This window comes from Pristiophorus japonicus, chromosome 4 (genome assembly GCF_044704955.1).
Source record: "Pristiophorus japonicus isolate sPriJap1 chromosome 4, sPriJap1.hap1, whole genome shotgun sequence".
Lineage (NCBI taxonomy): Eukaryota > Metazoa > Chordata > Chondrichthyes > Pristiophoridae > Pristiophorus > Pristiophorus japonicus.
The window spans coordinates 197002839-197019039 of record NC_091980.1 but is presented as its reverse complement, the minus strand read 5'-3'; the positions used below and the strand labels follow the sequence as shown (position 1 = coordinate 197019039).

The window sequence follows — 16201 nt, the reverse complement described above, 5'->3', positions numbered from 1 at the left end:
AGCGGCTGACTCTACGAGTCATCAGCACGATGTGGATGTGCCGTGTTGCGCTGACGTGTCACAACGTCCTTCCCCCTTCAGTTAAAGGGGAGGGCCGCTGCGAGCTCTGCATTTAGATTTGTTAGGCTCACTGGGCCACCAGGGAGAGTTTCGGCCAGGCCAGTGGCTCGGTACCCAAGAAGGGGTGCCAAGCTGCCTGTTGGTGGCCCGGCCGAACCCGTGGCCACCATTGTCGGGCCGACCTCGGAGTCAGCTGACAATTAAAATAAAATGGAGGCAGCAGCAGCGCACCCTCCCCTTTAAGGGTGGACATGCCGCCCAGCCACACACAGCTTCCCGCAGGGGCATCGACCGGCGGCAGCGCCGCTCGCACCGGGCAAGTTCCCATGGGACAGTTTTCCTCGCGGGGTGGAAAGGGGGGTCACTGCCGGTTGGAAGGAGGTCGGTGTGTGCCGGACGGCGGCGCTGAAACCGTTCCAGCCTCTCCTGACACGGGAGCAATTTAGGACGGGTTGGACCATCTGTCTGTCCCAGTCGGTGAGGCCTATCCTCTCCAGAGGCTTAAGAGGCGGCAATGGGCCTTAAAGAGGGGGCAATTTTGGCCCCATACTGAATATTAGTTACTATGCTGAATTAATATGCAGTAAGACCAATAGTATGTTCCCAAACTATTTGGATATATAAGCCTCAATATAATCCTCCCCCGCAACCCCCATGATGGACAGGAGGGGGTCGGGGGTGGGGGGTAGTGGGGCGATTAAAAATGAAAAGATTGGAATGTGACCTCAACCCGGTGCATACAGACATCGGGCATGTGTCCCAGGGGTTGGGAAATCCAGCAGTGAAAGGGAGGTGGGAGCTGTCTGCTCTACATGGTAAGTGCCTTTTGCAACACTCCTTCTGGACCAGGAGGAGCAGGAGTGCACGGCCTGCCACCCAAGGAAGTCTTCGCCCTCCCTCCACACCTGCCGATGACAGCTTCTCTCTCCCCACTGCCACGACCGCTGCCCTCCCCCACCGTCCTCCCCACAAGCCCCGATGCACCTCTATCCAGCCGATCGAGGCCGATTCTACCCGCCTCCTGCAGCTGGTTTTTCTGCCCGGCAGCTGGCCGGCCTGTGAGTTTGGCCGTCTGTCTCATGGGAAACAGAAGAAAAAAATGATGACAAGGTCCTGCCGTTAAATTCGGCAGGATCTCTGCGTCCCCAGCCTTGTCAGGTTCTTCGGCTGTTTCCAGCCTACCCCGCACCCTCCCTACCTTCCTGTAAATATGGGGGCCATTATATCTCGCTGCTTGTGGAACCTTTTCATTCCATACAAATGATGGCCAGTACTAGAAATAAAAGAAATAGTTTAAAGTATTTTTACTAAATATTCTATCAGTCGAAATTGTACAGGTGCTATGATGTAAATGATTCATTTAGAATGAAAATGATACTGTATTTGTGGTGGTAATTTCTTGAATCATCTCTTGCAGAGTTCAGGAGGATACACCCCTGTTCCTGCTGACTTGTCCAATGCCTTGCTCTCCAGAGAGAATCAGGTTAGTGGCATTTGATCAAGCTTTTTTATAGACTACTTTTTCATTTCCCTCTTGTCACCATCTGTCATTCATCTTCTCAAAAATAGCCTTGTTCAGACTGGACATTAGTCTGCACTATGATTTAGGCTTTCTCCGGTATAATTTTGAAACAAAATGCATCATGAGAACGTTTCCCCCCAAAAAAATTCTCCTAAAAATATTTTACTCTTGGCTACACTGAGTTGGTGAAGTCCAAGTCCTGAGCACACTAAATTGGTTATTAGAATTTCCACAGTATGCCCACTACTTATTCTGACAATCCAGAAGCCACAAAGTTTCATCAGGCAAAGTCAATTTGTAATGGTTAAAAAGATTGATTACATTTATTTTTGCTTAGATGTATTGGTCAATCCATGTGATATTATGAAGCATCTATGGGTCACAGGCCCTAATAACATTGTAGTTCTACTGCTGAAGACTTGCACAGCAGAATTAGCTGTCCCCCAAAATAAGCTATACCAATGCACTATGACATTGGAATTACATAAGAACATAAGAAATCGGAACAGGAGTAGGCCATACGGCCCCTCGAGCCTTCTCCATCATTTAATAAGATCATGGCTGATCCGATCATGGACTCAGGTCCACTTCCCTGTCTGCTTCCCATAACCCCTTATTCCCTTATCGGTTAAGAAACTGTCCATCTCTGTCTTAAATTTATTCAATGACCCAGCTTCCACAGCTCTCTGAGGCAGCGAATTCCACAGATTTACAATCCTCTGAAAGAAGAAATTCCTCCTCATCTCAGTTTTAAATTGGCAGCCCCTTATTCTGAGACTATGCCCCCTAGTTTTAGTTTCCCCTATGAGTGGAAATATCCTCTCTGCATCCACCTTGTCGAACTCCCTCGTTATCTTATATGTTTCAATAAGATCACCTCTCATTCTTCTGAACTCCAATGTGTATAGGCCCAACCTGCTCAACCTTTCCTCACAAGTCAACCCCCTCATCTCTGGAATCAACCTAGTGAACCTTCTCTGAAATGCCTCCAAAGCAAGTAGATCCTTTCTTAAATATGGAAACCAAAACTGCACACGGTATTCCAGGTGTGGCCTCACTAATACCCTGTATAACTGTAGCAAGACTTCCCTGCTTTTATACTCCATCCCCCTTGCAATAAAGGCCAAGATTCCATTGGCCTTCCTGATCACTTGCTGTACCTGCATACTAACCTTTTGTGTTTCATGCACCAGGACCCCCAGGTCCCTCTGTACAGCAGCACTTTGCAATTTTTCTCCATTTAAATAATAACTTGCTCTTCAATTTTTTTCTGCCAAACTGCATGACCTCACACTTTCCAACATTATACTCTATCTGCCAAATTTTTGACCACTCACTTAGTCTGTCTATGTCCTTTTGCAGGTTTTTTGTGTCCTCGCACATCACTTTTCCTCCCATCTTTGTATCGTCAGCAAACTTGGCTACATTACACTCGGTCCTTTCATCCAAGTCGTTAATATAGATTGTAAATAGTTGGGGTCCCAGCACTGATCCCTGCAGCACCCCACTAGTTACTGATTGTCCACCCGAGAATGAACTATTTATCCCTACTCTCTATTTTCTGTTTCTTAGTCATGCTAATATATTATCCCCAACCCCGTGAACTTTTATCTTGTGCAGTAACCTTTTATGTGGCATCTTGTCAAATGCCTTCTGGAAGTCCAAATACACCACATCCACTGGTTCCCCCTTTATCCACCTTGCTCGTTACATCCTCAAAGAATTCCAGCAAATTTGTCAGACATGACTTCTGTTATGTATTTAACCCTTTGCAACCTGTATCACACCACCACCAGAGGGCCTATCCGTTGGAGTCCCAAGGGATCCCAGCATCCCATGGGAGCACTGTATATAAGCAGGCCACCCACAATGTACCTGCACTCTGGAGTCTTATTAAAGGAGCTAAGGTCACACTTGCTCATTGTTCACAGTACTCAGTTTCATCCTTTATTATGAGTGTATCAATTGGAAACGAGGTAATGAACAACCGCGCAAAAATGCAAAGGACAGTTGGTATCCTGGAGAAGTTCTCAGAAGGAGACGATTGGGAGGCCTTCGTGGAGAGACTTGACCAATACTTTATGGCCAACGAGCTGGAAGGGGACGAGAACGCTGCCAAATGAAGGACGATCCTCCTTACCGTCTGTGGGGCAACAACCTATGGCCTCATGAAGAATCTTCTAGCTCCGGTAAAACCAACAACTAAATCCTATAAAGAATTGTGTACGCTGGTCCGGGAGCACCTAAATCCTAAGGAAAGCATTTTGATGGCGAGATATCGGTTCTACACATGTCAACGGTCGGAGAGCCAGGAAGTGGCGAGCTATATCACCGAAGTAAGGCGCCTCGCAGGACATTGCGAATTTGAGGGATTCCTAGAACAAATGCTGAGAGACTTTTTTGTACTAGACATTGGCCATGACTGTTTGAAACTCCGAATCTTAGCAAAGCCATAACGATAGCCCAGGCATTTATGTCCACCAGCGACAACACCAAACAGATTTCGCAGAGTAAAAAGGTTTCGGCCAGTACTGGGCATAAAGTAACGTCGTTTTTGAGTAGGAATATACATGGCCGAACGCACACGCCGGCTGCTGCTGCACGACCTCAGATGACCCAGAGTCCGCTATCAATCGTTAATGCGAGGCAGTTAACACCTTGTTGGTGTTGTGGAGGTGATCATCGGGTCCATCAATGCACTTCAAGCACTATGCGTGCAATGGCTGCAGAACAATTGGACACCTCCAGCGAATGTGCAGGCGAGCTGCAAACCCTGCAAACTCTGCAAACCACCACGTTGCAGAGGAAGATCTATTCACTGTGGATCAGGCTGAATTGGAGACTCATACCAAGGAGGCAGAAGTGTATGGGGTACACACATTCACCACAAAATGTCCACCAATAATGTTGAAAGTTGAACTGAACAGAATTCCAGTATCTCTAGAACTGGACATGGGTGCGAGTCAGTCCATAATGAGTAAAAAGGCCTTCGACAGGCTGTGGGGCAAAAAGGCACACAGGCCCAAGCTCAGCTCCATCCACATCAAACTAAGGACTTACACCAAGGAACTAATCCCTGTAATTGGCAGTGCAGAAGTCAAAGTCTCCTATGATGGAGCACTACATGAACTCCTGCTGTGGATCGTGCCAGGGAATGGCCCCACACTGTTTGGCAGAAGCTGGCTGGGAAAAATCCGCTGGAACTGGGATGACATCCGAGTACCTTCGTCCGTCGACAATGCCTCATGTGCTCAGGTTCTGAGCAGATTTCCATCGTTGTTCGAGCCAGGCATTGGAAGCTTCTCGGGGGCGAAAGTGCAGATCCATTTGGTTCCCGGTATGCGACCCATTCACCACAAGGCATATATGATGCGTGAGAAAGTGGAAATTGAGCTGGACAGGCTGCAGCGAGAAGGCATCATCGCGCCGGTGGAATTCAACGAGTGGGCCAGTCCGATTGTCCCGGTACTTAAAGAGGACGGCATGATCAGAATTTGTGGAGATTAAAGTAACGATTAACCGTTTTTCGCTACAGGACCAGTATCCGCCACCCAAGGCAGACGACCTATTTGTGACCCTGGCTGGAGGGAAGACGTTCACCAAGTTGGACCTGACCTCGGCCTACATGACACAGGAGCTGGTGGAATCTTCGAAAGGCCTCACCTGCATCAACATGCACAAAGGTCTGTTCATCTATAACCGGTGACTTTTCAGGATTCGGTCGGCCACGGCAATCTTCCAACGGAACATGGAGAACCTGCTAAAGTCAGTTCCTCGCACCGTGGTTTTCCAGGATGACATACTGGTTATAGATCGGGACACCATTGAGCACTTGAAGAATCTGGAAGAGGTTCTTAGTTGGTTGGATCGCGTGGGGCTCAGTATGAAATGCTCGAAGTGTGTTTTCCTGGTGCCGGAGTTCGAGTTCTTGGGAAGAAGAATCGCAGCAGACGTCATCAGACTCACCGACGCCAAGGCGGAGGCCATCAAGAATACGCCGAGACCACAGAACGTGACGGGGCTGTGGTCGTTCCTGGGACTGCTTAACTATTTCGGTAATTTCCTACCTGGGTTAAGCACCTTGCTAGAACCCCTACATGTGCTACTGTGCAAGGGAGATGACTGGGTATGGGGAAATTCTCAAGGGGCTGCTTTTGAGAAAGCCAGAAATCTGTTGTGTTCAAACAAACTGCTTGTCCTGTATAACCCTTGTAAACGATTAGTGCTAGCTTGCGATGCATCGTCATACGGGGTCGGGTGTGTGTTACAACAGGCTAACGAATTGGGGATTTTGCAACCGGTCGCTTATGCGTCCAGCAGTTTGTCCAAGGCCAAGGGCCTACAGCATGAATGAAAAAGAGGCTCTGGCATGTGTTTACAGGGTAAAAAAAATGCACCAGTACTTATTTGGCCTCAAGTTTGAGCTTGAAACTGACCACAAGCCGCTCATATCGCTGTTCTCTGAGATAAAAGGATTAACACCAATGCCTCTGCCCGCATCCAAAGATGGGCACTCACGCAGTTGGCATACAACTATGTAATCCGCCACAAACCGGCACAGAGAACTGAGCTGATGCTCTCAGTCGGCTGCCATTGCCCACCACCGGGGTGGAAATGGCACAGCCTGCGGACTTGCTCATGGTAATGGATACACTCGAAAACAAAAAGTCACCCATTGCGGCTCGCCAGATCAGGTCCTGGACCAGCCAGGATCCTTTGCTGTCCCTGGTAAAAAACTGTGTCCTCCATGGGAGCTGGTCCAGTGTCCCAGCGGAGATGCAGGAGACAATTAAGCCGTTCCACAGGCGCAAAGACGAAATGTCCTTGCAGGCGGACTGTCTGTTGTGGGGTAATTGCGTGGTCTTGCCCAAGAAAGGCAGAGATACGTTCATTTATGAGCTGCACAGCACCCACCCAGGCATTGTAATGATGAAAGCCATAGCCAGATCCCATGTGTGGTGGCCCGGCAGAGCTCAGATTTAGAGTCATGCGTGCGCCAATGCAACACTTGCTCTCAGCTGAGCAATGCACCCAGAGAGGCACCACTAAGTTTGTGGTCGTGGCCCTCCAAACCGTGGTCGAGGATCCACATGGACTATGCGGGCCCATTTCTAGGCAAAATGTTCTTGGTTGTCGTGGATGTTTATTCAAAATGGATTGAATGTGCAATAATGTCTGTAAGCACATCCACGGCCACTATTGAAAGCCTACGAGCCGTGTTTGCCACACACATGTTTGCCACACACGGCCTGCCTGATGTCCTAGTCAGCGACAATGGGCCGTGTTTCACCAGTGCTGAATTCAAGGAATTCATGACCCGCAATGGGATCAAGCACGTCACATCTGCCCTGTTCAAGCCCGCATCCAACGGCCAGGCAGACCGGGCAGTTCAGACCATCAAGCAAAGCTTGAAATGAGTGTCGGAAGATTCCCGCAGACCCGACTGTCCCAAATACTGCTCAGCTACCGCACCAGACCCCACTTACTCACCAAGGTTCCCCCAGCCGAACTGCTCATGAAAAGGGCGCTTAAAACAAGGCTCTCTCTTGTCCACCCTGATCTCCATGATCACGTGGAGGGCAGGAGGCAGCAACAAAGTATGTACCATGACCGTGCAAATTTGTCACGCGATATTGAGGTCAATGACCCTGTGTTTGTACTCAATTATGGACATGGTCCCAAATGGCTTGCTGGCACGGTCTTAGCCAAAGAGGGGAGTAGGGTGTTTCAGGTCAAATTGGCCAATGGACTAACATGCAGAAAACATTTGGACCAAATCAAATTGCGGTTCACCAACAGCTACGAACAATCCGAAGAAGACACCACCAACTTTGACCCTCCAACACACACACAAGTGGCAACCGACATCATGGTTGACCACGAAACCGAACTCACCATCCCCAGCAGCCCGGCAAGGCCGGTTGCCCAGCAACCCAGTGAAGAACTAACCAACTCACCCACACCCGCATTTGTACCGAGACGATCGACAAGGGAGCGAACAGCTCCAGATCGTCTCACCCTGTAAATAAATGTACAATTAACTTTACGAGGGAGTGATGTTATGTATTTAACTATTTGCAACTTGTATCACACCACCAGAGGTCCTACCAAGGGATCCCATCATCCCTTGGGAGCACTGTATATAAGCAGGCCTCCTACGAGGTACCTGCACTCTGGAGTCTTATTAAAGGAGCTAAGGTCACACTTGCTCATTGTACACAGTACTCAGTTTCATCCTTTATTATGAGTGTATCAACTTTCCCTTCATAAATCCATGCTGACTGCCTGACTGAATTATGTTTTTCCAAATGTCCTGCTACTGATTCTTTAATAATGGACTCCAACATTTTCCCAACCATAGATATTAACCATAGATAGTATTTACCCAACAGTGTGGAAAATTGCCCAGTATATCCTTTCCACTATAAACAGAATAAATCTAAACAACCAATTACCATCCTATTAGCCTCCTCCCCAGTCATCAGCAAAAAGATGGAAGAAGTCATCAACAGTAATATCAAATGAAATCTACTCACCGACTTTCAGTTCAGGTTTCACTAGACCACTCTGACTCGAGACCTCTTCGCAGCCTTGATTTAGACTGGGCATTCAGTTCTTATGTCCATAAGAGATATAAATGCAACATTCAAATGAGTATAGCACCAAGGAGTCAGACCAAAACTGAGGTCAGCGGGGTTCAAGAGTAAATTCCTCTCGTCATTGACGTCATACCTGACACACTTGAAGATAGTTGTGCTTGTTGGAGAGCAATCATCGAAGCCCAAGGACACAGTTCTTCAGAGCAGTGCCTTCGGCACAACCACGTTCAGCTGCTTCATCAATTACTTTTTCTGTCACAGCGTCAGGAGAGAAGCTGATTATTCTATAGTGTTTAGTTACATTTACAGCCCCTTTGATAACAAAGCAGTCCGTGCTAGTCTACAGTAGGAATTGGACAACATTCAGGATTGAGCTGACAAGTGGCAGATAATATTTTACCACGTTGGTGCCAGGCAATGACCACTCACTCTTGACCTTCAAAGGCAGCACCATTTGCGGGAACTCACCATCAATAATGGACTAGCCATATCAACACTGCGGCTACAAGAGCAAGGCAGAGGCTGGGTATTCAATTGCAAGTGACTCACATCACGTCCTGACCTTTCAAAGCCTCTCCGTCATCTACAAGGTTTTTTAGGAGTGTGCTGGAATACCCACCACTCACCTGGATAGGTGCAGCCCTTGATACCATTCATGACAAATTAGTCTGCTTGATTGGCACCCATGCCAATGGACTACCCACCACTGGTGCTCTGTGGCAGCAGTAGGTACTGCCTAGAGTATGCACTGCCACCACTCACCATGCTTACCTTCCTCTATCACCATGAAGGACAAACACAACAATACCATGGGAATACCATCACCTTCCAAGTCACTACGCCTTCCTGACTTGAACATATATCGGCCCAATAATTGCGGTCGGAGGCTTCCAGCGAGTGGACACCTCCGACCAAAATTTTTTTTCTGAAAGTACCTGGTGGTCCCAGAGGAACGTATACTTACGGTCCGAGGCCTAGATGTGCAGCCCAGCGTATGGATGCACGCATCCCAGGAACGTAAGCACAACCTGGGATCACGTGGGCCTGGACTTCCAGTCACAAGGATAGTATTCTCATTGATAACAATGGGAGCTCTGTTTGTATAAGCTCCCATTACTATCAATGAGAACAACTCCCAAAGTACCAGAAACAAAACACAATAAATTAAAAAAACATCTCACATATTTAAAATTAATTGAAATTGAATTTAATTAAATGTTTTTTTAATATGTTTTAATAAGGTTAAAATAAACGTAACTTAATGGACAGGGTTTTTAATACAAAAATTAGTGATAACATTGAATTTTCCTAGGTTTTAAAACTCTTACACTGGGAAAAGTAGAATATACACCTGCTTTTACCAGTTATAAGAGTTTGAAGGACATTTGCTGGGCAAGAGTTAGGCAAATAGCTCAAATCTCCGCTGGTAAATGTCCTTCTCCCGAGGACGCGTGTGATAGTTTTGACAGATTGCAAATGCTCATTCTTGGTGCATGCGCATCGCATGCCGAGAACCGGAACTTGTGAGGCCTCTTCGGGTGTGTGCGCACATTGTACGCACACAGAGAGGCTGCAATTTAAAGCCCATCATTGTTGCTGGGTCAAAATCTTGGAATTCCCTACCTAATGTCATTGTGGAATCTCTATCTCCACAAGAACAGCAGTAGTTCAAGAATAAGACCCACCATCACCTTCTCAGAGTAGCTAGGAATAGACAATTAATGCAGCCTTGCCAGTGTTTCCCACACCCCAAGAACAAATTAAAAAAGATATATAGAAAAGCACTATACAGCACAAGTGGCCTTTTTTAATGCACAGAAATGGGAGGCCTGGTTAAAGAGTATTTGATTCTCCCAGATCCTTCTGGCTAACTCTTGATTAGACACACAATGCCATAATATGTAAACATTTGTGTACAGAGTTTGATGGACGAAATCATCAGGACCATTGATGAATGGTGACCGAATAAATTAAATTCAATTTTTTTTTGTATTTTGTAATTTTACTAGTGTTTTGGGATCACTTTCTGTCCATTTCTCCATGTATGCTGGGAATCAGTAGCCTTACCAATCTGAAAATCGATATATCAGATAGTGCCAGAACTGCTGAGCACTCGAAAGTTCTTCGGGAAGATTTTTGTTGTGTATGTAGGCACCTTTAGTAATGACTCCACGAGGCAGGGTATGATACTTAAACTGTGTAGACCTGTAGTCCTTTATTTGCAGCTGCTGAGTGATGACAACAAGCTGTGAGTTCCTTTTTATACTGGGTTACCTACAGTGTGCAGGTAACCCTTAGGTCTCCAGCAGGAGCACCCTCTGGTGTACAGATAAGGTGCATACAGTGTAAGGGTACATTCAGTGTTGCATAACGGTGTTTCAGACATCACACAGTAAACAGGCATGGAATACGAGGTCACGGACTACACGCTCAACATGTCTAACCTCAGCAACTTTCAGCAATTTACAGAGGGGGAAGATTGGAACACTTCTTTATAGCCAACGACCTGGACGGGGACACACCGGCTACACTACCGAACAAACGCAGGGCCATCCTGCTTAGCAGTTGTGGGCCCACCATCTACGGTCTCGTCAGGGACTTACTAGCCCCGGAGAAGACAAACACCAAGAGCTATGAGCAACTTGTAACAATCATACAGGAACAACTAAAACCGAAAGAAAGTATCTACACTTACCAGCGACCTGAGGGCCAAGAAATTGCTAAGTATGCTGCACACTTAAGAAGACTAGCTGCACCGTGTGATTTTGGCGACCACCTTAATAAAACACTAAGGGACGTATTTGTCATTGGAATTGGCTACGAAGGCCTCCTGCACAAATTGCTCTCGGCTGACATCACAGTCACCCTGCAGAAAGCAGTTCAAGTGAGCCAGGCCTACATGGTTTCGGCCAGCGACTCCAGGCAAATACTGACCCAGGACTCTAAACCGGCGAGCGCAGTGCACCGCATGGATACTTCTAAAGGCAGAAATGCTGCCCCGAGTCCCGCAACCCTGAGTCCGCCACATGGGGCAAACCGGATGGCCCCGTGCTGGCGCTGTGGAGGAAACCACAGGGCCCACCAGTGCCACTACAAAGACTATGCACGCAAAGGCTGCAAAGAGAAAGGGCACCTTCAGAGAATGTGCAGAAAAGTCTGTACTCACCGTGTCTCTGATGAGTTGGCTGATCACCGGGGCTCCGACACAGATGAAGATAAGCTGCTCAAACCCTGGAAGAAGAGTATGGAATCTTTACCTGCTCCACCGGAAGTTCTCCGTGGATGATGGAAGTGGATATCGATGGGGTCCCAGTCTCCATGGAGATCGACTCAGGGGCGAGCCAGTCTGAGATGAGCCAAATGACCTTTGAAAAAATTTGGATGAATCCTGCCACTCGACCAAAACTGTCTCCTGTCCAGGTAAAGCTGCTCACCTATACCAAAGGTAAAATCCAAATCGTTGGCAGTGTAGACGTCCAGATCTCCCAGGGCGGCGTGTTGAACAAACTCCCCCTGTGGATTGTAGCCGGCGACGATCCCACGCTGCTGGGCAGGAATTGGATGAACCGGGTCCACATCAGGCGAAGTGGCCCTGTGGAAGAAAAGACCACCACAGCCCTCCTGCAGGAAAGCCAGGAAATGGCTGCAGCACCAGCAGCATAAGGAGATACACTTGTAATCAAAATGACCGCCGCCATGCCACCAGTGAGCATGGAGGAGCATCACATGACACCGAGCAGCCAATCGGATTTGAAGGCTCCCTTAAAGGAGACCGGTAACCAAAGAAATTTAAAGGGGAAGTTTCAACTATTTTGAGTACACGAACTTTAAAGCTAAAGATGCAATTAAATGGTGCAAGTATGAAAATGTATGCAATGTAACAATGAATTGTGATGCTGGTTTAACTAATATGACTAATGATATGAATGCAGGTGTCAGTAAGGTTAAGAACAAGTTTATTATGCTTAACAGAAATGATAGAGATTGTCAAATGCCGAATGTAACCATGTCTGTTGAAACCAGGACACCCAAAAGTGATGCAAATGCTAGAATGTATAATGCAGGCTCGACTATGTGTGATCAGAGCCAAGGTGTCATGTATACCGGTAGGACACTGCCAAAGGACATTGGACCCTACAGGGACCATGCTGATGCCAATGGAATCCCCCTGTGAGAGACCCCCAGGTCCAGCAGGCTACCTAACCATGTAGCCTGGACCTTTGGAACGAATGTGATGCCCCTTGCAGGACACACACACAGGCAGTGGGAGCAGACCCACTACAGGGACAGTGGTCAATGGGCAGCCCAGCCACCACCAATGGCAACCTGCACTACAACCCCTGGCCACCAGAGCCAATACCAGGAGCATGTGGCCAATACCCTCCAGCTTCCCTGGCAAACCCTGGGATGACCTGACCCTCATCCCAATTGGTGGACAAGGAGCCCACCCAGTCTTGTGGCCCTGCCCACACACCACCCACTGCTACCGTTGCTACCTCCCCGAGGGATCCTACAACAGTGACACCCACTTGGTTTGTGAGTGAGGGAGGGAAAACGTATGAGGCCAGCCTCAAGCACAGGGTTCACACCTGGCAACCTCACAATCATCACCACAACCTCCCATAGCCCACCACTGATCACCTCCCCTGGTCATGACAATAAGGATATGAAAAATGCTTAGGTGGGAAGTGTTGTTGTGCATGCATGCCTGTTTACTGTGTGATGTCTGAAACACCATTATGCAACACTGAATGTACCCTTACACTGTACACACCTTATCTGTACACCAGAGGGTGCTGCTGCTGGAGACCTAAGGGTTACCTGCACACTGCAGGCAACCCAGTATAAAAAGGAACTCACAGCTTGTTGTCAGCACTCAGAAGCTGCAAATAAAGGACTACAGGTCTACACAGTTTAAGTATCATACCCTGCCTCGTGGAGTCATTACTAAAGGTGCCTACATACACAACAATTCTAACCTGCCAAACAATCTCAGAATGTGATCAGTAGACTTGTCGCCCCATTAACACTGGCCTTTGGCCACTGCTATTTTTACTAGGGTCAATATGCTTACCAGTTTCAAGTGGTAGGTCCCATTTTAATATGCAAATTGGGGCCCTATGGTTATCATAGAACGTGTGCACAGTGTAGTCTCCGGGACAGTTTTACTGGCCTAGTTTGTCCCGAAAAGATAAGTTTAGAATTATTTTTGTATGGCCAGGAGGAGCAGGAGTGCATCTCCAGACCCCACAAAAATAATCTGGGCCTATGCCCATCCCCCGTCCGGCCATCAAAACAGCTCCGGCCTCATCTCTATCATAACAAGGCGGACTAAGTGTTAAATGTTAAAATCGATCCCTTGAAATTAAAAGCAGTTTCTTTGAAGATTGTCCTTAGCAACCAGAATCTTAACTGTCTAATATCTTAGTGATCAGTGAGATGATTGTCAGGGAACTTCATTCCCATTACCTGCCATCTCCACTCATCGCAAATGGACTGTTTTAACACATGACAACACTTGTTAATTGCATTTTAAACTGGCATCACACTAACATGCATGTGTTCACAATATTTCCATCTGTGATCCCATCTTAACAAAGTTCCTATAAACATATTTATCTATGATAGGTTGTAAAATGAACACTGTTGAAAACCAATTCATTACCTTTCAAAGAAAGCAAACTAATTATGCTAATTCAAGATGGGTGGGTTGAATCCCTTTTGAAATAAGAATAACAGGACTGGATTAAAAATAAACAATACAAATTTCTCATAAAAACATAACATAAGAAATAGGAGCAGAAGTAGGCCATTTGGCCCCTCAAGCCTGCTCCACTATTCAATAAGATCATGGCTGATCTGATCATGGACTCAGCTCCACTTCCCTGCCCGCTCCCATAACCCTTCACTCCCTTATCGTTCAAAAATCTGTTTAGCTCCACCTTAAATATATTCAATGACCCAGCCTCCACAGCTCACTGGGATAGAGAATTCCGAAGGTTCATGACCCTCTGAGAGAAGAAATTCCTCCTCAATTCCGTTTTAAATGGGTGACTCCTTATTCTGAATCTATGCCTCTTAGTTCTAGATTCCCCCACGTGGGGAAACATCCTCTCTGCATCTACCCTGCCAAGCCCATTCAAAATCTTATGGACTGGATTTTAGGCATTTCTGTTTTCGGGGCGAAAACGGAGGCGAGACGGGAAAGTTACCAGCCGGGAATAGTTTGTGCTTTGTATGGAAGTTTGGGCATCTAGGCCCTGCGTCAGTAGGTGCAGCGCTAAGGGAGGCGTTGTACACATTTCGTGTTGCAAGGATGGGAAACTGGCGAACTAAAGTGCCAGGCCATGTGCGCTCCGAGAGAGGCCTGGGAGGGTGGGGAGAAACCTTAAAAAAAAAACACAAAAATTTGCAGAATCTTTGCATCCTCCTCACAACTTGCTTTCCCACCTATTTTTGTATCATCAGCAAATTTGGCTAATTTACACTCGGTCCCTTCATCCAAGTCATTAATCTAGATTGTAAATAGTTGAGGCCCCAGCACTGACCCCTGTGGCACCCAACTAGTTACAGTTTGCCAACTGGAAAATGACTCATTTATCCTGACTCTCTGTTTTCTGTTGGTTAACCAATTCTCTATCCAAACTAATATATTACTCCCAATTTTGTAAGCTCTTAACTTGTGCAATTAACTTTTATGTGGTACCTTATCGAATGCCTTCTGGAAATCCAAATACATGACATCTACTCGTTCCCATTTATCCACCCTGCTCGTTACATCCTCAAAGAGCTCCAATAAATAAGTCAAACATGATTTCCCTTTCATAAAACCATGCTGATTCTGCTTAATTGAATTATGCTTTGCCAAATGGCCTGCCACTGCTTCCTTAATAATAGACTCCAGCATTTTCCCAGTGACAGATGTTAGGCTAATTGGTCTATAGTTTCCTGCTTTCTATCTCCCTCCTTTCTTAAATAGGGGCATTACACTTGCGATTTCCAATCTGCTGGGACTTCTACAGAATCCAAGGAATTTTGGTAGATTACAACCAATGCATCCACTATCTATGCAGCCACTTCCTTTAAGACCCTAGGATGCAGGCCATCAGGTCCAGAAGACTTGCTCACCTTTAGACCCATTTGTTTGCCTAGTATTTTTTCGGGCGCTCTTTTATCCCCACTGCCATTTTTGTTCCTCACTTTGGCGGCAGAATTATTTTAATAGTTTTAGCTTCCAGATTTAATTAGTATGATTTGCATTTGTTAAACGTCTTCTTGCCCTTCTACTTGTGGTAGTTGGGTTGAGTGAAAATTGCAGGTAATGGAATGCAGGCTCAATGGGCCGAATGGCCTACTCCTGCACCTATTTTCTATGAAGGTCACTGCCCATGATTTAATTCTTCTGATGTTTCTTGGATCTGATACAACATCATTCTTTAAAGAATAGTGTGGTGATCATTTTGGTGCATGATGTGTTATGTCACAGAAAGTCTTTTCACAAGTTTTCTTAAAATGAGTTCCATTCATTAATTTATTTTGTATTTAATGAAAAGGAAAATAAAGAAGTGAAAATTTATTGGTTAACTATGCCAAAGTAGATCTAAACATTCTAGTCATTATTGCTTCATATGATTAATGCTTCTTTGTAAACAACATACTTTAGATATCAGCCTTAATTAATTTTGTTCTTTCTCCTCTATGACTACAAACATGAGTAAAGAACAATCTAAACTGTCAATCCAAACCTACATCAAAATTAGTAACTAATCCAATCAAAACTTTTTTGTTTTTGTTGCTATTGGTTTTTGACCTAGACAATGGCAGAGCTTATGGCAGAAAACTATTACAACATTTGGGCCAAAAAGAGAAAAGCAGAATTAGAAAGCAAAGGTGAGTCTTACTGGAGTGTTTTGTGTACTTGTGCATGAAGTTATCTTTGGAACTGTTTAATATTCACTGATGATCACAAGCATTGATTCTTTTAGTATGATAAAGAAACAAGCAATTCAATAAATGGCAT

The 16201-nt window shown here is 46.1% G+C and overlaps 1 protein-coding gene across 4 annotated transcripts in view; it reads left to right on the top strand.

Moving 5' to 3' along the window:
• Positions 1-16201, top strand: part of ryr3 (ryanodine receptor 3) — a 561329-nt gene that overhangs the window by 375459 nt on the left and 169669 nt on the right. For all 4 annotated transcript variants that reach the window (XM_070878983.1, XM_070878984.1, XM_070878982.1 and 1 more), the window contains exons 55-56: positions 1478-1543; positions 15996-16071. In XM_070878983.1, coding sequence (XP_070735084.1) covers positions 1478-1543; positions 15996-16071 — 142 coding nt within the window. The remainder of the gene's footprint in view (positions 1-1477; positions 1544-15995; positions 16072-16201) is intronic.